Below are 26860 nucleotides of genomic sequence, written 5' to 3'. Positions count from 1 at the left end.
CAAAAACATCTACTAGTAAGTGTACTAGTGTAGTGTACTATATGTAATACAATATATATTTAGTTTATTATAATGGCTTCATAAACAGCATTAACAGAATAAGAAGTTTATGAATCATTAATATAATTTTTGTAATAAAAGTATTTTACATTTTCCTATTTAACCACAAATTTCATCATGGTTTCATGTACTTAATGAAATATAAGTATTTCAGGAACAAATGCTGTTTGTCTGCAAGTATCAAGAGAAAGTGTTATGAAATGACATTAATAGTCAGGATATGTTCGTCAGTAACTATCCATACTCAGACCCTCATACAAGCATTGTTCTACAGGAATTGTCTCCATGCTACATAAAATGTTGGGTGCCCCAATCTCAGCTATTGTATTACTTATGATTCTTTTTCCTAACCCACTTCAAGGTCTGAAAAATAAATCCTTTCTTAAACCTGCACTGGAGATCTTCTGGGTTATTATATTCTTACTGTTATATCTAATGACAAACTGGTTCCTTAGATGAGCACAGACATGAAGAAAAATGCACTTTATCTTGACCTGGTTGTTGACAGGAAAAATAATTTCCTAGTGCCAAAAAGTGCTGAGATTAATGAATTTTAAATGTGAAAGATGTTGCTGTGGATTTGTAACGATATCCAGGAACAGATTATATGGGAGGCATTGGCAGTAGTTGCTCACATCAGATCAGACACTCTGCAAGGATGTCTGCCTTTTAAACTGCTCTCTGCCTTCTTGTCTTAGAAGATAACTAAGTTTGTAAAGGAGCAGAAAGACCTTTTTAATAATTAGAGGGACCTCTGAACCCTTTCTACAGGGACAAGAAATTAAATCCATTTCTGAAGTTTATATTGTGCAGCACTTGTACAGATTCTTGGACATCTTTCCACTTAAAAAGACATTTTTCTCATCATTATGAGGCTGTATTGTCTAGTCTGAAAAATTACAAGTGCAATAGAGGCTTTTTCAAGTTTCTGTTGTGTAAGCCATACATCACTGCTATAAAGAAATTATTTCATTGCTTAGCAGACTTATGTTGCCCATTTATCTGAGACTTCTTTAAAGAGAGCAAAAAGAAAAAAAAAAAGTGAATGTACTTACTACTTGAAGCAGAGCAAGATACCCAGCTCCTACATTATCAAAGTTTACTTTCACATTTTTCCAGCGGGCACTTTGATTGTTTTTTATGAGTTCCTCACACTGAGTATAATTGTTGACATCGCTGACATCAAACATCTCGCCTGTTGTGGTGTTGACACAGTGATAGAATTTTCCAGCAAAGAGATTTACTCCCATGATGCTGAAGATGAGCCAGAATATAAGACAAACCAGCAATACATTCATGATAGATGGAATTGCTCCTACAAGAGCATTTACAACCACCTATTAGAGAAATTAGACAACATAGTCAGTTTACGAACAGAAAAATTAAGATACTTTTAAGATGTTAGAGCTCCTTTAATGTGGAATGGATAGTTAAAATGTGACAACATAAAAGTTAAGGGGGAAGCATTTTTTAAGGGTTAATAAAAATCACCAGTGAGACTACCAAAAGCAAAAAATAAAAATGATATGGAAACAAAGACAATGAAAAAAATAAGTGAAAACAAAAGAAAACCTGTTAGTAGCAAGATGGATTCTTAGAATTTGTGTGCTCTAGAGAAAAAGAAAGAAAGAAATATTAAATTCCAACAGTACAAATCAAAATGTATAATTAAGAAATAAAACAGAACAAGATAAAGAATGATGGTGTGAAAGACTGAATAAAAATGTCCGCATTTGAAACCATTACAAATTATTTTATTCACAGAACATTTACGTATAAATTGGAACCAATGTATTTTAGCATCTGCTTACAATGTAACATAATTAAGCACCTTTAATTTCATAACAGCATCTGTTATAAATCTTAGTTTTAGATTGCCTGTCTCACTGTAGTTGCTCTTCCATACATCCACATTTTTTTCAATTGGAGCACTTAATACAATTGTGCTAGTATGTGTGAATAAGTGACAGTAAAAAACAGATTAAATCCCTTGACAAAAATGTAATTTAATTACTTACTGTGATTGAACAAAAATGCTATACTATTAATTTCTTTTTACTAAACTGTATTTATGTATAAGACTGCCATAGCTTTATGTATAGTGAATAACTATGTATGGTTTTCAAAATAATAGTATTTTTCAAATCTATAACTTGACTGAAAATGTCTAAGATCCCTTTTATTAGATAGGAGTTTACATACTGTTTGCAATGCAAATTGTGCAAAACATAATGGTGATGTGTCACAGGACACAGTCCACTATGCTGGCTGGTGAGGCCACCTCTAGGATATCATCGGCCTCTATCCAGACAGCAACCACACTATTTTGAGACTTCAGACTTGTGACTAAACTAAAACCATATTACAGCATCCAGTATTTTTAGGTGAAAGACTAAGGAGAGATTTCTTAATAACACTGAATTGTAAATTTTTTATGGATCTATTTTTCCAGGAAATAGCATAGTCTGTGTTTACAGCAGACAGGTGGCAAAAGTCTTTTTTTGTCAGATTGACAGAATTTGAAAATAATAATTTCCTCAACAGGAAGGATTTAGCTGTGTAGGAAGAGGGGTAAGATGGCAATAGATGTATTTGTATGAAGTAAAGTACACTTATTGAGAAAACGGCTTCTCAACTGCCCCCTTCTCTATTTCCAGCCCTATCTGTATTTCAGGTATTTGTTCAGAGAACCTTCTCTTAATAATACAGCATGTGTTGTGGGATCTTTTTTGTCTGACTGGTAGATGGAGAGCCACGGGGAGGCTTTAATTGCCTTTTTCTCACTTCTGTCAGTTTCTTCACCTTTTTTTTCTTTTCTTTTTTTTTCTTCCTGGCTAACCCTGTTTCATCTGACAAACTAAGAGAGAACATAAAATTAACCTCAGGAATTCTTTAGAGAAGTCCTCAACTAAACTGAAGGAAGAAAAGCCATCTCTGTTCTTTTCCTCTTCCATAGAGATCTACAAATACATGGAAATTTTAACAGCCATGGGGTTGAGATAGCACAACTATGCAGCAGTGAGCAGGCAAATTTGAAGAGCTTAAGATCCAGTATCCAAAAGTTAGCTGCATGCATATCTTGCGCTTAAGGACACACTGAAAGCTATTTTCACACACTTTCCTATGAATTCTGCTGGTGTTCTTTGTAGGAGGCATGAGTCTCATAATTCTACATTAGCTTTTGTATTCACAGATTGATTTGGGTTCATTCATGTTTTTCTCACCCTCATTCCTTCAAATCGTGACAAGGCTCTTAAAGGTCTTAAAGCTCTTAACGTCCGAAGCGATTTAATGGCACCAAGTTCAGAATAGCCCAAAGCATTGGCTATTAAACTAACCAATGAGACCTATAAAAGGAAACAAATTAAAAGTCATTCTACAGTTTATTTAAAAAGAATACAAATTGAATATACAGAAAGATCAACAGAAGATCAATGAAGAACAGAAAGATCAATGGAAGAAAGCTCTACCTTAGTAACATTAGAGGACAAATCCCATGATTTTCGTATTCCTGTTATGTTATATGGAGGCATGTTTGAAAAAGGAATCTATGCTACAAAATATCTGTTATAGTTGAATAGGGCTTAATTGTGAGATGAAAGCATAGTCCTGGTGAAAGTTCTCAGAAATACCCGAAGATAAAAGAGCCATACGTTCATTAACTTTTTTTCATTAACTACTTGATTAAAAATCAACCTTAAAAGAACTTTAAATTTCTGCATATATCAAGGTAGCTTATTAAATACTGACATTATTCATATCTATAATCACTAAGAATATGCTTAATAATGAATTATTTCTAAATCAGAAGCATATAATAGAACCAATAGCCAGCATCTTTATGAAATATGTATTGACTGAGGTGTTTCATTCTCCTTTGCTGGTCAACTCTCTCAGAAACTCTTCTAAGTATAGGAAACATGCAATCTGTCTGATAGTTGCTAACAGATGCTAGCATTATTGTGGGAATACAAGAAGAACTGTTCAGAGCAGCAGCTGTGGAGCGAGATAAACAGCACACTATAAAAGTAACTGATGATCTACAGCCATACTGAGTTCCTGATTCATGTTTCAATGAATTTTCTATTACAAGTCAATCCATGCCAAGAAGGAGCAATTAATTTGTGTTTCTCAAATAGAACAGATTTAAGCGGTATTAATGTGAAAAAAAAAAAGTACATTAACTTACTTTTGGCAGTTTTAGAGACGTGAGTGAGGAAATATCACGTTTTACTTATGTTTTATTTCAGTTTAACCACCAAAAGCACAGAAAACATATAAATGAACATAGGCATATTTCAGTCCTTAAAAAGATACCCCAAATGCTCATTCCTGTACTTCAACTTCGAGTTCTTCAAATAAATGGCTGTACAGGAATAGGTGGTATGCCAGGAAGATTTTGCCCACTATATAGAAAGGTGGTTTCCTATGTTACTTGTCTAATAAAAAAGAATTAGATGAATTACAGACACTGTAGTTTGATCATGTCTCAGTGGAAAATAGGAGAGCAGATGGAAAAGCAACTATTTCATTACTCTGTTGCTATGTACATTAATCTAATGGAAAATAGTATTTTAGTTAGTAGTTTTCAAGTGGATTATGTGTCATGACTTTTTAGTCCATATGAATTCTTTGTTACTTGCTAAGGTAGCTAATTTATGTCATTTGATTCCAAGCCCTCTGTGGTCTATTACTCTCCTCACTTCCAACAGGGCTTGACATATCTTTCCTGTAGTTAATGTGTTTAACTATTGTATTTAACTAGAAATAAAAATAAACCACTAGATTTGGAAAAAAAAAATCTTCCAGTTGATTAGTTGACAATTTTTCTCTTTTTTTTTTTTTTTTTTTTTTGAAGATAGATACTAAACTAATAGTTTCCCAAGAAGACATTTCTAATATTCTCTGAGGTAGGGCACTGGACCAAATATAGCCTTTCTTATGCTTTTCTGTTATGATCCTATACTAATATAACTTGTATAATGTACTTGGTGAATAATTCTTAGTTTCTGATATTTTACAGGCAAGTGTGCAAAGTTTATTTTGTTTCGGTGCATAAAAACAAGAAGATTCTGTTCCCTTACTTTCTAAAAGAAAGCTTTTGGTTTCATGCATATATCATATGGAATTTTCTTTGAACTGTAAAATTGGTAATTCCAGAAATTAATTAATTTCTGGATTATCCAATATTATCATGCTAGGATATGCATAAGACATACTAGACTGTCTAGGAAGATGAACTGAAATCTGTCTTTGTATCTAGTTTCCCAACATGGGTATGTACATCTTTTTTCTTTTTCTTATGAGGCCCTCAGGGCAGCAGTTGTCTTTTACTCTGTGCTTACAGTATTTAGTACATTAGTATAATGTGACCCTGATCATTTTCTTAACATAGCTGCTGAATTATTAATTTTTAAAAGCTAACAAAAAGATTGAGAGCACACTTTAATTAAATTACTTCATCTGTTATAACAAACAAGCATGAACTATTTTCAGCCATATTTCTGAGCTGAAGAAATATATAAATCATCAATATTATCAACTTTTAATATACTACACAGCAATGGGGATTTGTTTTTTCTCCCTTCAATTGTTCAAAAATTGCATTTTGAATTCTAGCACACATGAGCAATTTCAGTGTTGAGATATATGAAGATTACAGATTTAATTCTACTTTCAGATAGATACATTACTGCCCTGCAGTAGTTGGCAAGTACACGATTTATTTTAAATGTTACTTATTTCCATTTTCCTTACTTATTCCCACATCAAGTAAAATTTATGAACACAATAATTAAGAAATAACAAATAATAGGACTACCTTCTAAAGTACACGTAGCATAAAATATCCACCTACAATTACATATTGTAGCAGAAATTGACATAGTTTTAATAACTAGCAAACACACTCGATATTCCCAAATGCCCCATCTTCTTCCCAGATATCCTATCTCCTAGCATTGTATTTGACAAACAGAACTTATAGTCATTACAGCTGTGCATTAAAACCTGGACATAATAATCTCATGACAGATGGCTTCTGAACAAAGATGTGAGTAAAAGAATCAAGGTACAGGTTGACAGATTCTCTAGAGCATCTGGTTGAACTGATTTAAGATATGACTGTCTGAAGCCTTAACTGTACACCTCTGCCAGTTAGAGTCCCCAGCCTAAGAGAATATGTCCCTGCTTCTCATTTAACTGCGTACAAAATTCAGTATCTTAGTTTAAATCACCAATGAGTGTATTTGAACTAATTTACCAGATTCTGATTTTGGGTCAATGAGGCACGGGAATTTTCCCTTCTGCCCCTTGCTACAGATGTTGCATCCACCAAAAGAGTGGGGTAGAGATATGGCATAACAAAGTCTTAAACGGAGGTAGACAGATGTGCCCAGGGTCATCTGCCTTTGCTGTTAACTGACCAAACTGACCAGCTTGGTCACAATGACTCTGGTAAGTAGCTCTGGCTATTTCTTGCACTGAGAGCTAGGAATATAAGATATTAAAGGTCGAAACCCTGAGGGGACTGTTGGTGTTTACCCCTGAATAATTTTAAAGGATGGAGTTAAATAATTTGATTAAATTTAGTCACATGTAATGAAGAAGGGCTCGCTGCTGTTCTCACTTGGAGAATGCTGCTGAATCACACCTGTTTAATCTCTCCACTGAAGTAGTGTAGATCCTCTTCTACAAGTAGGTAATGTGAGTTCATATCTTTCTTTCAAGTGCTGAAGTAATTGCTGAATTAGCCTTAGGCAGAGTAAGACATTTTTTGACACTTTCTGGAACACTGAATGTAAGTATTGACAAGTAGAAGGTTCTGATGTCATTTGATTATGTTTTTGTTTATAAAATTAAAGATTACTGGAAAAAGTTGGCAAAATAAGCTGCTTTTCTTGTGATGATGATGTTTATCACTCTCAGAGCTTGCTCACATAACAGCATCTCTGAGGCTAAACTGTTACTATGAAAGCATGGAGTATGGCTTAGAATAATCAGTTTAGGTTTATGTTACAAAAAGAATAATCAAAACATGAGTTGTAGTTTATGTAAAATAAATTCCATTCTTAACATAATCCTGGAAAGAAGCACCTGTCTATGTCTTTAAGATCCTCTTAGGAAAACTATTTACGCTGCTCAATACTAGTGTCTATTTTCAGGAAAGAGCTCAACAGTATGACCAAATTAATGTGGGCAGGTAAAAAAAAAAACATCTGTTTTGAGTGATGGGCCAATTTAGGTACGGTTGGGTTTTTTTGTTTTTTTTTTTTTTTTGCCTCTGGTTGTCAAAAAGCTGACATGTTTTCACTGTATCTTCACAATTAATAACTATTTATGGACCCAGATTTTATTAAAGTTTCTCAAGAAATACGGTAACTTGGGCTGAAACTACATTTAAGCATAAACTGCATACATGTCCAGAAATGGACATTTGCCCTAAGATGCCATCTCTGAGTTAAAACACTGAGGATATGTATAGCCAGTGAACTGGGTCAGATAATGTGTGAAGGCAAGGGACCAAAATATTCTGGGAGTAAAACCAGCTTTGATCCCTTCTGACAACATAACCAAGGCCTTTGCACAGAAGTATATCAGAGCTGGGAAGGCAGCCAAGAAACCCTGTATTCTCTTCTATCATAAACCCTGCCAAGTCACAGCTGATTTAACTACTGCAGATTGTTAACCACTTAAAACTTATTTATTTATTTATTTATTTATTTATTTATTTATTTATTAGCAGTTAACCACTGTTTTTTATTTTACTAAAAGTGATAACAGGATAGTTTTGGGGGGTGAAGTTCTGAGAATTCAGGTGAAATCTCGACCAAATGTATTATTTCAGTTGGAAAACCGCAATACTTATAGAAGAAACTTGAATAAAGTAGTGTCTTATTTGCTAAGAAATAAGATAGTGTAAAGAAATTGCCATTAAAAATATAGCATGAAAGGTTCAAAATTAGTTTTTAGTTGTTTATCTTTTCATAAAATCTTAAATTTGATACATCCAATTAAGAATTAGCAAACTGATGGCCAGTAATCCTTTTTCTTCTAGGTATATAAACCTACTTTAAACAACACATCCAAATAGAATGGGAATTTTTTTTTGGCATGCCAGTAAAAAGATTCCTTATTAGTAACAGGCTTTACAACATAAAGAATACTACTGTAGTGAACGTTAGAGTATTGGAGACTTACATACTTACATCAACAATCAGAAAGTCCAGCCAGCACCAGGCATTAGTAAAATATATTTGAAAACCATATGCTACCCATTTTAAAAGCATTTCCAAAATGAAAATGTATGTAAAAACTTTGTCCGCATATTCCAGCATGGTCTTTATAGTTTTACGCTGTTCAATATATATATCTTCAAAAGCCTGTGTAAAAAAATAATAATAAAAAAAAAAAAATCAGATGTTACTAATGTTTCACAGAATATGAATGATTAAAATAAGCAGTTGAGGTATAATCTTTCCCCTTGTTCTTCTGTATCCTCTCATTTTACCTATTTCTCACCTATAACCATGCTGCAAATTGGAGCAACATCATTCAGCCTTCTCTGGGATTTCTCCAGTAAAGTGTATTGAATGACATATATATCCTATTTTACTGTTGAAAGAGGAGACAAACTCAAAACATGATTTTTTTCCACTGTTGTATCAAAAAAATGTTCACACATACACAAAAAAGAAAAAACAAAAACAAAACCCTCTCTTCAACAAAAATCTAATCTGAGCAGTTTGAGAGATTACATTTTCATCCTCCATCAATCAAACTCCTCTCTAAAAGTCAACGAGTGATGTATTTGCTGCAGTTTATACTATGCACATTCACAGCTGGGAAGGTGGGTAATGTAAATCCTATTGGAAAACAGCTTTTTGGTTTCATTTGCTATCACACTCTTCTCTACCTTCTGCCTTCAAAGCAGCAACAAAATGAAGAAATGCTTCAGTTTGTCTGTGGTTTTTTTGTAAGCACCATCCTAGGAATGGCAGGGCACAGAAGGAATTAAGGGCTTGAAATCGTACATTTAGCTGTTAACTGAGTTTCTTTGTACTCAGATCTTTGTATAAACATGCTGAGAATTGGTAGACAGTTTGGATCTACAGTCACTGGCTTAAATAACGTTGCTCTAGCTTTTCAGGGGTAAAACAAAAGTATCACTGAAGAACTGCATGTAAAACAAACATTTTCAAGTTTGAGCCAATTTTCAGTAAATAAATCATGAAATCATGGAATACAAGTAGTACACAGCTCCAATCAAGCTGTGTCAATCAGGCCTTTCTGATTCAATTTGAATTTTGCTGTTACCTGTGAGGAGACATCTAGATATTTCAGCATCTGCAATTTTTAATTTTTATTTTCAACTTACTAGTGCTCCACTGCTGAGGAGAATCATGAAGACAATGAAAGTCTCAAACCAGTTGTGTTCAACTATGCTGTAGCAGGTTTTTCTAAGATTCCACCAGATTTTTCCTTTGCCATCCTCTATACTTACTTGGCAACATGGAAATTTCTGCACACAACCTGCATTAAATTAAGACATATTAGGATTTAAAAGCAAATTATTCCCATGTAAATAATTACCGTGGTATTAAAATTGTTAGTAGCAGTAATTAATTTTATAATATTTTTTAAATTAAAATAAATATTGTGATCCTATTCTATGTGAATTTGGATAATTAGTAATTTGGATTGAAATCAGAGAATACTAGATGTAATTATGAGTAAACTATACATTCATATTTTTGACCACTGATATTTAATCATTCTTTTTGTTGATAAAGTCTCACAGAAATGAAGTTCTGAATTTTAAGGGCTCGTTCATGTAATGAAAATGCATTTTAAGAATGGAAAAGTTAATTAAGTTCCTTAGTTACAAGATGTAGGTAGTGGTCAGGCAAGGTTACTCAAAGCCCAGGGAAACCTTGTTCTGGCATCTGATTTCCAGCATTCTAGGCTTTGAGCATTTTCTTTTGATTGTAGGGGTCACAAAGTTCCAACAGATTGTAAAGAGTCCAGAACTTAAATATGTCTAATAGTAGTGTGTTTTACACTAATACATCTCTAGCACATCTCTTAAGTCAATAGTTATTCTACAACCTTCTGTAAAACAGGCTTCTGGTTCAAGAGCTTCTTCAGGTTCAATTTCTGCTTGCTCTCCCTCTCCAGGAGGGGCAATATCAACTGTGCTGCCTTCAGATGAACTGGATGCATTTAGTTTCTGCAAGTAAAGTTCCACAGAAGAATTTTGTCTCATTAGATACATATTCTGTAAAAATTATACTGAATCAAGTCTTGCCAGTCTCTGACTTTTGAAAACCTCTACGTTTACACTGATAAGTATGCATAAGTAAAACCACAGTAATGAGGTGTACGTTGTATATTTCTATTTCTCCTTTTACCTTCTCATAGGAAACAATTAAATATGATTTAGCTACTGACCTGATCCACGTATATGACTTCTGAATTTGAGGCTCAGTGGAGTTACAACTGGAGATCTCACATATACAACACTCAAGCTATTTTCTTTTTTTTTACTATACTAGTTTACATTGCAGAAGTGCCTCAGATTTCCCAGGAAAATGAACTAACAGAATGAACTAAATGTACTAAATGAATTAATCCCCACATTTATCTACATATCCACTGCAGATGGTGTTCTCACAAACCTAAACCATATCTGGATGAAAGAGTTGTAAATTTAATATTAAATTTCTGTATTAGTTTTTCCCCAGAAAGCACAAATTACCATCTCTGAAATCTCTTCTTTGAATTCTAATCTCCTGTGAATACTGAGAGACCTCCTGAAGTCCCTTCCATCCTGAATTTTTCTGTCATTCTACTGTTTTTATGTAGTCAAATACTACAGTCCTCACTACGGTAAAAGCACTCACAGATGCAAAAACTCCAACAAAGTAGCTCACGTTACATAAATCTTCTTAGCAAGTAAAATATGGATCAGGAAAAAATGTATCAGTCATGCAAGACTGCCCATAATTTTCTTCATTTAAGAAAGCATAGTTAGAATGGACAAACCTACTACAGATGCATACAATTAATGCAAAAACTGAGCACAGAACTTACAACTTGTTCTCATTTGTCAGTATTATTTACGTATTAAATTTCTTCATCCAAAATACATTTTCCTTATTGTGAAATAAGGTTTGTAAACAGAAAGCAACATTAAAAAGAAGAGCATGGCACTGAAATTCTTCTGGTTTATACTGTGTAGCAATAATTCATAGGAATTTAGAGGAGCATCCTGAATGCATTTCTAACTTAATCACTGGAGTTGTTTATGAGTTGACATAACAGAAAGGCATTTGATCACAGACATTTTTACAGTTTTCAGCTAAGCAGGTCTGACTGTGAAGTTTGACCTCTGTTAGAGTTTTCTGTACAGTTTGTGAGAGAATTCTCAATACCAAGCACTTTTCTCATTTACCTTTCAAGATAGTGACATTTTTAGGACACATATAAAAAAATTACTTGTTCAGATTATTTGAATTATTTTACTTCAAATAACAGATGAAAAAAATTTAAAAAGCCAATACTATGTATTCTCTCTTTCAGAGACACTGCTGCAAATTAAAACAGTTATTTAGTTCTTCAGTTCAAACCAAGTCCCTTCGGAAACAGGCAATGGGAGCTGAGAGATCTTTTGAAGCAAGTGGCACACATTTCTTTATTTCTTTTGGTAAGCAATTCCTCTCTCGTATTCAACTCACAGGAGGTCATTTATGTTTAAAAATAATTTATACTGGGTGATACTTAATTTCAGAGCTGTTTCAAGAAGCCCTTTTGCTCTCACATGAATACATTGTCAATATGGAGTCAATCAGACCTCAGCTTACATAGCTGTAACTGCATTGTGACTAAAAATAAAGGACTTGTTGCATAATGGAAAGGTTTCTGACAAGCACACTGGTATTAGTTTGAAAACCACTCTTTCCCTTTCCAAATAGCATGATCTGTCATTCCTGGAAAATCACGTTGACAAATGTGAAAAGGTTTGGATAAATACCCTGAGATTTCAATATTTCCAGTGGTTAGTTTATGCTTAGTAAACATACAAGTGTCATGTTTCCCCTTTCATACTGCACTTCCTACTATGATTTCCAGAATTTATGTACATAAAACATTTGTTGCTGTATTGCCTAGAACTGAATGATTTTACTGCTGGTCATACAGTAACTGAACAAAAATGTTCTGTGCTTTGTATAGTGGAAATATTTTAAACTTTGCTTTCTGTATTACATTTACAGACCAAAATGTACTTTACTGTATACCATATTAAGAATCATTAACACAGCACTTAATTATCCATATATAAGGCTCTTTTTTTTAAAAAAAAAAAGGAAACAAGATTTATACGTCAATTCTCTTATATATCATGGTAATAAAAGAAATAAATATTAGGAAAATTGTCACAGAAATTATAGGCAGTTTCTTCATTAAATAAAACCTAAGTATTGTGAGAACAATAATCTGCCACGTTTATGTTAGAAAAAGTAAATGTCATTTATGGCTTGATCCATCATCGTTAAATCAATGACTGCCTTAATAGTAGCAAGAGAAAAGTTCATAGTGAGCATAAATAATTAATCTATATGAGTGCCAATTAAAAGGCAGTCAATTCTTTAATGGCTTCGTCCCATGCAATCTCTGTTTCAGATAGTCCTGTCAGCATAACTGCTAAAAAACAAGTGACTGAATTGCAATTTATATACAGTAAAACAAAAAACTATGATCTTAATTATTCTTCAAATAAAGCATTCTCTTCATTATTTTTCAAATAATCTCAACAATCGAATTACTGAAAAAAACCATGAAGTTACTGAAACTGCTTTTCTTTGCTCTAAGTCCCTACTTTAGTAAAGAACCATTAAATTTTAAATAAGGTGACTTTAATATTCTACCTTTTTTTTCTACCAATAAAACTAACGAAACTAAGGAAACTCAAGAGACATTCCTTTCACCTCATACATGTGATTATCAGTCTGTAGAATATGCCATGCCCTGGAAATTATTTATGTTTTCAGTGATACAATACCGCATTTTTCTTTACAAGGATACATTTGAAAGCAATTGCTTATGATGCAGCATTCTCAAGTCCTAGGTCAGCAAAACAACATGCTTTTCTAGTGCAGAAGCCTGAGCAGTGCTGTGGAAATCACACACAGAAATAAAATCCCCAAAAAAGACTACATCAGTGGGATGATATTTTTCAGAAAATAGTATAATAAATCTTATTGTTTAAGATGTAACAAAAACGCTTCATCACCAACCCAAACACTTGGCTAAACATACATATAATCAGCCTCCATATCATCCTTTCAGAGCAGTGCATCTATTTTCAACAGCTTAGATCATTAAAACAAGCTTTGACCAACAGCATGTTAATGTGCCCATTTACGAGAAAATGCATTCACTTAAGACCCAGTCTTGCTCTCATGTGATTTTGTTCTGGATTTCAATAAGAGCAAGAGCAGGCAACAAAAACTTTAAGCTTTACAAACTGCTTCATGATTCAAGTGACAGTAAAAGAAAGGGATTCAGCCATTACAAATTGCCTTTAGTAATTTAGCCATGTTGTATTATCCTTTGAATCTTTAAAGCTGCACTGTAATTAAGTGACAAAGTATAAAATAATGGAGCTTGATGATTCCAAAGAGATTCTAAACTGATTTTAAATCTCAAATCTTATAATATTTGACTTTTATATTAGGGAAACAACTTAAAAAAAAACTCTTTCTGAAGAGCTTTATTTGATGTTTGAGGCATATCTTGGTTTAAAAATTAATCATTTAAATTAGAGACCTTTCAGAACACACAGCAATATGAATTTCTGTTGGTATCACTGAACAATTTACACTACAATATAATGTCAACAGATTACACTACACAGTGGTACAAGTGAAGCAATATGGTTGTTCTTTTGAAGCCAGCGAGACTGCCTGAATGTAACAACTTTGAACCCAGCTGTAGGACTGAAATCTCAATTTCAACAAAATTTTGATTTCAAGTTTTACTGAGATAATTTGAACTTCATAGTTTCTTATAACTTCAGTTCCTGCGTAATATTTGCCGTCCTATTCCCAAAGGCTCTGCCAGTGAAGCTGTAATGGACATTATAGTCACTCATAATGGAAGAAAACAACTAGGGTAAATTTATACAGTTTTAGAAAATTTATACAGTTTTATAAAAACAGTGCTGACTGCTCTATGGTTATTCTCATTTACTCTAGGTCAAGTCTGCCAACCCAGTCACAGACGTGGTTATTGTGAAACACATTCAAAAATATCACTGTTTATGACAGAGTTTAGCATTTAAGAAAAGATTATTTGTGGAATGGCGCACTATGAGAATTTTTTAGCGTGTTTTTTTTGCTACGTATAATTTCAGCAATTATGAAACTGTTTGTTCTTATTGCAGTTTATAAAACTCAAGATATGCACTGCCCAAATGAATACAGAATGTAGTTTGTAGCATCTTGAGGATTTGCATTACAGTGCATTGCAGATTTTAAAATATTCCAATGTAATTCTTATGCAAGCTACTGCAATTGTTTAAATTTTATTTAATTTCATTCATTAAGGAGCTGAAGTGTGGCAATAAGCGTTACATATATGACCTACCATATTTCCTTAAATATATACATTTATAAGGGCTGAATCAAAAAGGGTTGTTTTTATTTTTTAAAAACTGTGCATGCTCCCTTTTTTCTTTGGCCTCTTTGAAGTATAACATTCCAGTACTTTTATGATCCATACTTCATAACCTGCAGAACATGCAGTTATTGCTAAAGACTTTATTATAATATCCAGAAAAATCATTAGCAGAGTTAAAAAATGTATGTTGGGGTTGCCAATCCCACCTGACCATGCTGTGATGTGAGTCCCATGACTCAGCAGAGAGCAGCTGTGCATGTTTCTACTGTCTTGCAATGGATAGGGAAGGAACATAGCTGAATAGCATGCAGGCCAATCAAAATCCATTAAAAGTGATTATATATATATATACATATATATGTATAACTTGCTTAGGTAACCTGTGTGAAAGTGGTGACACGTTGCTCTACCTGGTTAAAAAGCACCAGAGCTGCATTCTTGATTGCTCCAGCTTGGTTTTACCCCTGTGAGAAGTAAGAATGGTAGGTAGTGAAGTTCAAGACACAGGATCTCTAGGTTTCTTCTTTTTGGAATTTCTAATTCAAGTATGGCTTTAACACAATTAAAACATAGTTATTAAATAGTTTATGATCAGCTGGCAAAAAGGGAAATACATACCACCTGGAATGCTCAACAGACCTTTCTACAGAGGTTGTTACTTTATTTTAGTGAAATAAAAAATCCAGGAACTAGACCTAGTACTCTGCACTCTGAAATTATGATTCATAAATAAAAATGCAATGATTAAATTCATAAAGTCACGATTAGCAGATTTGGAAATTGTTCCAGTATTTATAGAGTGCTTAATGCATCTTAATGAAAATTTAAAGGTTTTTTTTTTTTTTTTGCTTAAACATTCTCATTTTCATTTAACTGGCTATGTGATTATGTATTTTATTTGAAAAAATGTGCATACAGTAAGCAACATACTTTGAAGATATGTCTTCCCATTCTTCTTTCATACTTCTCATAATAGTGGTGAATCTTACAGATAGCAATGAAAGTAAAAAGCTAGTCCATATCTTACAAAATCTGTAACTTAAGAAGTTACCATCACTGATTTGGTCAGCTGAATGAGGAATCTATTGATTTGGTCACCTAAGTGAGGAATTTAGGTGGTTGGATATTTTAAAGGAAATGTGATTAAAAAAGGATCTTCCAAAAAACATCAAAGATCAAATAAGCACTGGGTAAGTTTTGGCTAAGAAACTCATTGAAGCTTCACAGCAATGCTTAACTACTGGCACACAATAACTCTGTCTTTTCACTTTACCTAGTCACAAAAGCGCTAGTGAAGATGACCAGACAACTGAACTTATTCCTGGGTTTGAAAGCTCAGTAGATTAGATATTCAAGGATATCTTCTCTTTTATTAAAACCACATGTTTTAATGAAACAGAAGTTGATTGAGCAGTGACTTCAGAAGTTGATTGAGCAGTGACTTCAGAAGTTGATTGAGCAATGAGTCGATTGAGTTAATTACTTCTCAATCCAAATTTCTACTTACTGTAAATGTACCTTAGATATAAAGACTTTTAGAATTCTGCATGGTAGATGCCTGCAGATATTTCTTTAGTAGTGAAACCAGCTTTACACAGCCGAAGAACATCTTTGAAATTACTTTTCTTTGTTGAAATCCAAAACTTTATTCAAAAAGTTGTGATTCAGAGATAACGTGCAGTTACTAAGTAGTACAAAAACACAATAGTTAGCAGTCTAATGTCTGGTAAGATTAACATATTCCATTTACCTCACTGATTAGCAAGTATATTTTGTAATGGAAACATCATCCACAAGTTAACTTTGAAAAACACCAAATTATCCTCTTCAGTTACTTCTCATTTTTTTATTAAAGTTATTATTTTTTAAGGTAATTATCCTGAATATCTTATTTTCAGCACAGAAATTTGTTATTTTATCTCATCAGCTACTGCACCTCTGTTTTCTTGTAGTAGGTACTGATAAAATCCTCCTTCAATCAAATCTTCACTTCTTTCAATTACTTTCAGGCAACTATTATCCTAAAATAAATGGTAACTTTTAATGTCTTTACAATAAATCCTCTTTCTCATCCAAATCTCAAGTTTTGCATATTTAGTTTTCCATTATCCACTTATACTTGATGTTACAGCTTTTCACGAAATCCTAACTTACTTTCTCTGGTTTTAGAATGTTTTAGGATCTATGTAAGGTAAGCAAATGAAAACAGGAAGCTACAAAAGAAATATTCTAGCATAGTATATGTAAAAGGAAGACATTTTTCATTAACTTAAATGACATTAAGTATAATATTCACTTAAGACTACAGGTTTATGTGTCAGGTGTTGAGACAATAGAAGAACTTGAACTTTCACCATGTTAGACAGCTACTTGGGTAACTTCAAGTATATGATGTCAAGTCACTGCAAAATATGCAAGGAAAAGGCCTTTTCTGAAACTGCAGACATAAGAGCTAGAAGATGTATAGGTTAAGATGTGTCTTGGGAGAAATCAAATGTAATTTGAAAGCCAAAGTAGATTTGGAGAGACTTTAAGCACAGAATTAGGTTCAATATGAAAAAGATCAAAAGTCTTGAAGACACTATCTGTTTTTTGCTCAGACTACTCCACTGCTTATCTTGAGCCCTTCAATCTGACTCTTGTGATACAGTTCTGAGTTCTTTAACAAATCATATCTCAAGTACATGTTGATGACAAAATAAGTACAGTGAAAATAAGTCTGCATTATCTGAAGCCTGGGGAAAAGTTTTTCTCCAAATAATGAGTAAACTACCATCTTATTTGGGAATTGGCAATAGTAGAATTGTGTGGGTTTGACTTCTGGCCAGGCTATCCTGATGAATGTGACCTTGGAGTCAAATTCTCCTGAGTACATACAGTCATTTCATCCAAACAGTTTTCCTAAATTTCAAGTGATATCTATGAGAAAGATCTTGTTTAGACCTGGAACTTCCCAGAATACTTTCTGGGAAATTTGGGAAGCTACTTATTTATTAACTGGCAAATTAATTAGCAAGTATTTTTACAAACAAGGAAAAAAATAAAAATAAAGGAATCAACCTTCCAAAAGTGATAGAGGCTAGAATTATTTCGTAACATAATACAACAGCTAATAAAAAGAAGAAAAAAATAGCATTTATTTCTCACAAACCCACAGTCATATATGCTGTGGCATTTATCATAGGCATCTTCCCACCCCCTGCTTCTATCATGACCTGTTATTGGTGACAAGCATAAAATAATCATTCTGCTCTTAACATCAGCGGCAGTCAAGAAAATACAAAAAAAAGAAAAAGTTCATTTTACAGTTCTTGTGCAGGTCAAGCTTCCCAGAACTCTGTTGCTGAAAATATAAATAAATGAATAAGCCAGTAATTAAAGGGGATATCTCCTGAGGGAATTTTAGATGTTAAGTACTGCCGCAGTTAAGGCAGGGGATTTCAGCCCCATCTCTTACCCTCCTTTTGCAGACCAGCCCTCCTCCAGTCAGGAATGTTGTCTCAGTGATATCCCTTGAGAAGCGAGATAAAGCAGATGATGGTGTACTTTTCTAAAGAGGTAACTTAAACACTGAACCAGTATATTCTTAATTTCCATTAAAAGGAAATCAGAAGGCAGCAGGAGACACTACTGTTGACTTGGCAGAATAAGATTAGGAATTCTGACAAATTCCTGTCACACACCAGAACAACTGTTCATATATTACCAAAGCAGGTGCATTTTTATGAACACAATAAAATAGAAGTATTTAATCGTTTCTCTAAAAGTGATCTAGAAAGAGTGGGATAAAGAATGCAGAACAGAAATGAAAATCGCTACAAAATTCATATTTTTCAGAGCACTATTTGTTAGCTAGCATTCACAAGATGTACTCTTTCGTTGTACAGATATATGTGACATGCTAAACAGTTCTTTGTGAGCAGAACTTGAGGGAAGCACTATTGTTCCAGCTTTGCAGTGGTAGTGACCATGACACTCTACAGAAATCTCAAGGCTCTACAGATGCCCTAAATTTATTTTATCCTTGTTGAAAATTTCTCCACAACTTCTTAATACATATATAATTCATCATTTACTGGTTGATTTCCCACACCCACTTGTAATTTTCACTTTCACATTGTTTTTTTACAGACATTTGGATTTTATTTCTCTTCCTGAAGACATAATGGTATTTTTAAAGTTCATTTAAAAAGGCAAAATCACTTTTTATTTAGCATAGTACTGAAAGTTTGGAGTGACCTTAGAAGAAGAAAAAAGGATGATGCCTGAGACAAGTAGAGATGGGAATAAACAGAGTAACTGACTTGTGAAAATACCTTAAAAATTGCTACCTTAATTCATTCTCATCGGGTATACTTACACCCTTCACTTTGAAAGCAGAGGAATTTCTGCATTAATATTGCAATTAGTTTTCTCCACAGCTGTTCTGATAAAATACATGGTGGTGCACTGTTAAACTGATCCATCTGATCTATCTTAAAGAAGAAACAATGAAATAATACCTGTGGGACAGTTGTTTAATTTATACTGCTCCAGTGAAATGCCTTGTAAATACACTGTGGCAGAGAAGGTAGTAAAGACTTTAAGGGAATCTGGAGACAGATGAGGATGGCAACCTCTGAGTTCTGCTGCTGAGGCTAGCTTGTCCTGTAACCACAGCTTATTACTTTCTGAACTTCCTAATGCATAATAAAAACTTTTGAAAAAGTTACATATTCAGAAAATTTTTAAGCATATATCTTTGTAAGGCAGAGTTATTAGGAAGGCAGTCATCACTGCATTTCTCAAAACTAACCACAAGGAAAGCTGAACATTTAGATTGAAGATTCATTTTAAAGAAAAAGAATCAGAACATATCAGAAGACTGAGAAGACACTGATAAATGTTCATTGGAAGAGACAACTTTCACTAGGTCAGCTTACACGAAAAACACTTAGCTCTCAGACCCAGAGAAAGCTTGTTTTCTGATAATAGTTGAGCTCATGATTTGTGAAATTTGCACTTCTTGATTCTCTTATATTCTGAAATTGTCATGACAATTTACATGCTACACCACAGTATCAATTGGTATGGAAAATATTTGTCCTGTAACTGAGCAACTCAGTGGAATATCTGGCTTTTAATCTTACAGTTGTTATGCAGAGTAACCTTTAGTGTTGCAAATAACCACACACTCTTTATGTTACTCTATTTTCTTGAAGAAAAAAAGCATACTATAATTAAATGGGTCATGGCAATCTGCTAAAGCCGTGTGATATAGTTTGGTATTGCTGTGGAATACACCATTATGTGGAAACAGAGCAGCTTTGCCACTATGATACAGTCATGAATGCAGGATTTCTTTATAGAAGAGTTTGCTTTATAGTAAACAGACCCTTTTGTATTAATAACCTACCTAACATCACAGGAACTGATCCAATTGAAAACATATTTATCCAACGTTCCTGATCCCTTAAACCTCACAGTTCCTATATTTCTAAAAGCACTGAAAATAATTTTTCAATTTCTTTTTTTGGTTAGTGTGTTTAATAGTTTGTCATTGCTTATCACTCCAGTATACTAACTTTTCCATTAATACTTTGATCACTTTACCATGTTTGCTGGTATGTGAGCTACTTGGCTTCTGTATTTTAGAACAACCTCTGTCTCTTTGCCCAGTAAGAACAGCATAAGACTTTAATGTGAATTGCTTCTATGTGCATATATACTACAACATCAGTGTGCGATCCAGGACAACTTGAGATGTTGCTTTACTGTGACATTGATCTATGTCTGAATTGCTTCAGTTCAGGCAGACGTATTCTCTTAATCCAAAATCTGTATGAATATTACTCACAAAAAAGTTCAGATAATTCAAAATGCATAATTTATTTATCATTCCTCAAGGTTCATTTTTAAAACTACCCTAACTACAGAAAAAAAAAAGCATTTTCTTTTAAACTTATATTTGATTAGTTATGCAAAACTATATACTTGTACGTTAGCCTTCTACAAGAATCTTATTCCACAAATCCTAATCACATTAGGTACACAAAGGATGTTCTATGAAATGTGTGCTAGCCCTAAAACTTCACTGAAAATTTGTAAAATAAATAACCATATGATACATCTTCCAAATGCCAATAAACACAGCATTAGAAATGTAAAGTCAAAGGATTCTTAGAGTACTGTCACATAGCACAATTTTTTTCTTCGAGTTGTATTTACTTAAAATAATAAAAAAATAAAATACATTTACAAGTGATGAGACAGTATTTTGAAGAACACTAAGTATGAAATAGACAAATATGTAAATGTGTGACTACAATGTAATAGTTAAGACACAAAACCTCCTACCTGTTTGCTTTCTTCCATATCAGATTCACTGCTAAATTCTTCTGTATTTAAATTTTCAAAGTCAGATTCTCCAACAGCAATTGGCACTGTCACGGTGAGGCCTGGGTTGTTTATGAAGGACATGTAATCACTTTCATCAACAACATATTTTTCCACACTGCTGCCTGTGCCTACACCACTGGTAGTTCCATTCCCATCTTTAAGATAATTCATATCTTTGCTTATTTCAACAGCAGTATGATTGGAAATGCAGCTGTCTTTCTTGTTGTTTATCTCTTCAAGTGCTTTGATTTCTTCTAAAGCTTTCTGTTTTCTAACGAAGGCTTTTTGTATGAATTCCTGTATCTTTTTTTTAATATAATCTATTCCCTTCTGAATTCTTGCCACAGCAATCTGGAGATTGTTCATTTCATTATCATCATCTGTAGCAGCAAGGTTGTCTGAGCTAAACGAGCTCAGCAGCAAGGCCAGAAACAGGTTCAGAACCTAAAAGATGAGAGAATACAACTGTATAATAAATACATGCGTAAAGAAGTTCATATTTTTATAGGATAGTGTAAAAAAAGCACAGCTTGTTTTGAAGAACATTCACACTTGCTAATTTTAGACAACCAATTAGTACTTCCCATTACAAAACCTCTCCTTACTGGTCTGGTCAATATTAAGAAGATGGAAACAGACAAGCTAACATCTAAACATTTTTTCTTTCCTGATTTTATTTTATTTTATTTTATTGATATAGCATGGTTGTTTGAAGTGTAAGATAAAATTTAAAAAATTACAAAACTGTAGCTATACACATCCATCAGAGGTCTGAAATGCTTCTTTCTAAATCTCTTAGTGGAATCACCTGGAAGTTAAGTAGAATTTAAAAGTATCATCCTATAAAATTAGATAGATTTCTATGGTGCATTTATTTTAGAAACTTACATCAGTTAATGCTATAATAACCTACTTATATTTTCTACATAGTGTTTGAAGGATTATATCATAAAACTGTGATATTCAGTTAATTCTGAGCTTGTCTCTTAAGTTCTATAAAGCTTGTTGTAAAAAGAATAGAAAGAATATTTCAAAATGAAATTTTTACTTTAATCTCACTTACTAATAATTACATTATTTATAATTGGATTTTTTCCTTTTTCTCTTGGCAAAGAAGAAAAATTTATTTGATCTTACATAGGAATTCAAAGTAAAACAGACTTTCCTCATCAGCAGATATCATTCCTAGCACCAATATTGCCTGAGAACTGTGGCTTGTTACTTCAAAATTCAAACATCGTTATTGTTGTTTTAATGTCACCTCCAATAAACTACAGTTATTTCCCTAAAGCCTACAAGCAACAAATCATTTCATACCTTCAGTTTTATATATGACAACTTTGTATAAAATCACATTATTAAAGGAATGGATTGGTAAATGGCTGAAAAGACTTCAACATGGTCTTTCCTATATTTGGATTAAGTGGAGGCCACAAGGCATCAAAAGCTGTCATGACACTGCAAAATGACAGCCTACATCAACTTCCTTCTACTGAATTTGAGAAAAAATGCTTTGTTCTCTATCATATTTATATAATTTCAAGATACAAAACAAACAAACAAACAAACAAACAAAAACACCCTCTAAGCTACCAAAAAAACCTCAAGTCCTATCTGAAATAAATTTCCCCTTATTTAAATGTGTTAGACCTCTCATTTTAACTCTATTCAACATGTAATTCTTCAGACCTTCACAATTCCAGGAAAAACAACAACAACAACAGATCTGAATAAGTAAATATTTGAAAGAAAGATGAAGCAATATGAATCTGAAACAGTATTTATATCCAGAAGTTAATGCCGAAAAAATAAGGAGTGGATTACTGATCATAAATAATTTTCTCAGGCTTTCACATTTCTGCAAATCTAATGTTAAGATTGCAAAGTTGTCTGAACAACTAGGACACAAACATTGTGAATTCATCATAAAAATAAATCACTAAAGTCAATCACAAAAGGAAGAGAATTTTGACATACAATGAAATATAAATTCCAGGCATTTCAGAATTAACTGTGAACATTAAAAGAAATCTTAAAGTGTAAACATGAATTGTGCATTCCAATTGTAATCCTGATTTCTAAGAAGTTTTCACAATGATATATGTGAACCTTTCATCATTAATTGTCAGCATGAATTAAAATTTTTCTATAAAAAAATATTGTGTGATTTTGCATTAGAAACTTTCATTTTTTGAAGCACATTTTTTGTAGGGAAGACCAATCGCTCTGAAAATATTAGGGGTTTCTTTCTACACCTAAGCAGGGCAAAAAGTTGAGTACTTAAATTCAATATATGCTACTATAACAACTATATCATACTTTGTTTTAATTAAGTCAGAAGTATTAGTGTCAGAATTATCTGCAATGAGTGCAAGAAAGTCCTTTTTTATTTTTAAATCTCCAAACAAGATGCTGCCCATGAGCTGGTGCAGCATAATCTTTATTATTTCAAGATGAGTTCTGATAACATCTGGATTTAAATAACATCTGTGAATTAGTTCCATCACTCCCATGGTAGGGTGCACAGTGAGTCATTTTGGTGCATTCATACATTCCTACAGCCCTAGTAACAGCACTTCACTGAATGGAAATAAAAGTGAAAAAGCAAAGAGAATGATTTTTTTTTTACCCAAAATCTAGCTCAAGCAGTTATCTCTTTCTTCCAAATAGAAGCATAACATTCTTATTGTCTAGCTGTACATAATATATATTTTTGTATCACAATTTAAAAGTGTTCATCACATACCACTAGGTTTCCAATCACCATGACCAGCATGAAAACAATAAGGCACATGGTTTGGCCTGCAACCTCCATGCAGTCCCACATTGTTTCTATCCATTCTCCACACAGAACTCGGAATACAATCAAGAAAGAGTGGAAAAAGTCATGCATGTGCCAGCGTGGAAGCACACAGTCACTGGAGATCTTGCAGACACATTCCTTGTAGCTTTTTCCAAACAGCTGCATCCCAACCACAGCAAAAATGAACACAATGATGGCCAGCACCAGGGTCAAATTACCCAAAGCCCCCACTGAGTTGCCAATAATCTTAATCAGCATATTTAGAGTTGGCCAAGATTTTGCCAGCTTAAAAACTCGAAGCTGAAAAACAAAAATGCAGAGGAACCATTAGTTATACCACAGTTCTAGAGGTATCTTGTGCCATTATTCATGAAGAGTTCTGATTTGCAAATGGCATCTGTTATGATGTCAGTTATATATAATCTCTTTGGCTGTTGTCTATTTGTGTTTTGTGAATTTAGAACCTATGGAGACAGTTCACAATTTAAGTTTCAGAACTTAGTAATAAAGGAAAAGTGAGAGCAAGATGTGTGACCAAAACATACTCCAGAAACAGAAAAAGAAAACTTTAAGTTCATAATATTTTAACTTTTTTAAGAGACTAAATTTTAGGAAATTCTAATAGTTGTGTAATCCTTGAGAAGGATATAATATAGTATATGCTAAATGGATAATTTCTTTGTTCCATTATTTTCCTGCATTCTAACATATTTATGGCATCTTCTAAAAAGAGTTTTAAGCATGAAGAGCTGTAGACTGTCTATTCCTATTAGGGTATCTGAATTTCTTTGAAACTACTTTCATTACTACTTATCTGAGATGCCACACAGGAAAGCCGGCTGTTCTCCCTGCTGTTCCTGACATTTTAAAGCAAACAACTAAGGCTGTTTACACATACACTAGTTTTAATTCCTGAGCTTTTTCCTGAGATCTTGTTTTTTTGAACGGCTTCTACTTAGTGGTGTCTATACTGTGCTGTAATGAAATATAGATTACATTCTTCTATTTTCATACCTTTTTATATATAAGAAGTCAACTGTAAACAATTGAATTTCAATATTAATAATTTCATTGCTTATAAAAACGTGCTAGAAATAAATAAGGCTAAAAATCTTACTACAAAATCTCTTGTGATTGGCAGCTTATTCTAACTTGTGTACAGATGTGTTTTAGTTACATGTGATCAAAGAAAAGCTAGGTCCAAGGTGTTTAGCAGGACTGAGTATATGTAAACTATTTTTTTCTTCAAAACAAATATTATTTTAATGGGAAAAGAGAGCATTGAGTTTGCTATTTCCCTAAACTGTACTGTCCAGTGATTCATCTTAGCAGCATACAGAGAAAAAGAACATATTTTGTGTTTATACTAGGTTTAGTTTTAGTATTTTTGAACATTCTCTCAGAGATAATTACTGCCTCAGTTCCTAAAGACAGACAGAAGTTGGTACTCTTCTTCTTACTCTCACAACTTCTTTGCTGGCTTAGTCCCACGTTTCTCTCAGCACCACATTGGTTTTTATAGGCTTACTTCAAGGGAAATTTTAAAGTGACAATTTCATGTTGATCTTGAGATGCCCTTTCAGAATATTATAGTTACTAACTTAAAAATTATAGTCAGTTAATAATGGTACATGAAGTTGGGTACCATGGCAGCTGGTGCTAATAAACTACAAAATTAGTCTGCTCTATATATTCAGAAATAACGTAGTTTCAGGTAACATGGGAAATACTAATAAAACAGACTTTTACATCATGACACTTGTGCCTCTAGTAAATTCACCAATAGATTAGTTTGTGTAGAATACTAATTGCTGTCAATACGTTATTTTTAGTACAAGCTCAACAGTATTTCAATTTAAGTATTCTTATCCTAAAAACAGATTATTCTCAGTGTACATTAAAATAATTGTTGTGAGGAGAGGACATACTTAAGGATTTTACGGGGAACACAAAGTAATGTTCAAATAAAAAGACTAAAAATGTTATGATTCTTTATTCTAGTGGCAATATATATGTTCTTGCAGATATTCAGCCTTGATGAATCTTAATTAAATCAGTATAATGAAAACTTTCAAAACTTTCAAAAGATAGCAGTTAGTCTTATGATGGCAAAGGATATCAGTAGAATAGGATATCAATAGGACAATTTGATACGGAAAGATAACATTTGAATAACACCTGAAACTTGTACATATCTAATACAACTTGTAACTTAGGCATACATGAAAAAATATGTGAGACATTTAAGCATCTAATATGTCCTTACGCTACTGGTAATTATTACATACATCAGGACAATTCTGAAGCAATACAATTGCATATATATATGTGTATATATATATAATTATCAAGGTATTTACCAATCTGAATGAGCGAAGAACTGATAATCCTTCAACATTTGCAAGACCAAGCTCCATTAAACTAAGGCTAACGATAATACCATCAAAAATATTCCAGCCTTCTTGGAAATAATAATAAGGGTCCATAGCAATTATCTTTAGTACCATTTCTGCTGTGAATATCCCAGTGAATACCTAAAACAAAATCAATTAGTTGAGTTGTTATGGCACACATATATATCTGAGCAAATTTTTCTAATCCAGCTTGATTTCTGTTACCTGCTGTTTGTACCTGTTGCTACATAAAACAGATGATAGTTATCTCCAAATAGCATCTAAGTATCTCTGCACACTGAAAACTGGTAATTAAAAGCAAATTACTAAATCAAGACAGATATAGGAGGGCACAGAATTGATAAACTTCTAAAAAAAATCTATTTACCGGTCAGCAGCTCAGCTCCAGTTCACCAACTAAAAGATTTCAGCATGCATCTCCTGATCTGATATGATCTAATGTTTTTAGCTTTGCTTCTAAAGGATTCTCCCAGTAAAATAAAACAAAATGACAGTAAATTCTATCCTTTCCCACGGTCTAAACAGA

At 33.1% G+C, this 26860-nt stretch overlaps 1 protein-coding gene across 5 annotated transcripts in view; it reads right to left on the bottom strand.

Moving 5' to 3' along the window:
* SCN3A (sodium voltage-gated channel alpha subunit 3) overlaps positions 1-26860 on the bottom strand; it is a 73302-nt gene that overhangs the window by 10498 nt on the left and 35944 nt on the right. For all 5 annotated transcript variants that reach the window (XM_003641602.6, XM_025152557.3, XM_015289740.4 and 2 more), the window contains 8 exons: positions 26281-26454; positions 23864-24220; positions 21076-21561; positions 10168-10288; positions 9437-9591; positions 8268-8441; positions 3285-3407; positions 1116-1397 (listed from right to left, as the gene is read on the bottom strand). In XM_003641602.6, the coding sequence (XP_003641650.3) occupies positions 1116-1397; positions 3285-3407; positions 8268-8441; positions 9437-9591; positions 10168-10288; positions 21076-21561; positions 23864-24220; positions 26281-26454 (1872 nt within the window). The remainder of the gene's footprint in view (positions 1-1115; positions 1398-3284; positions 3408-8267; positions 8442-9436; positions 9592-10167; positions 10289-21075; positions 21562-23863; positions 24221-26280; positions 26455-26860) is intronic.

Source organism: Gallus gallus, chromosome 7 (assembly GCF_016699485.2).
Source record: "Gallus gallus isolate bGalGal1 chromosome 7, bGalGal1.mat.broiler.GRCg7b, whole genome shotgun sequence".
Taxonomy (NCBI): domain Eukaryota; kingdom Metazoa; phylum Chordata; class Aves; order Galliformes; family Phasianidae; genus Gallus; species Gallus gallus.
Note: the sequence above shows the minus strand (reverse complement) of the source record. Positions and strands in the feature narration are given on the sequence as shown.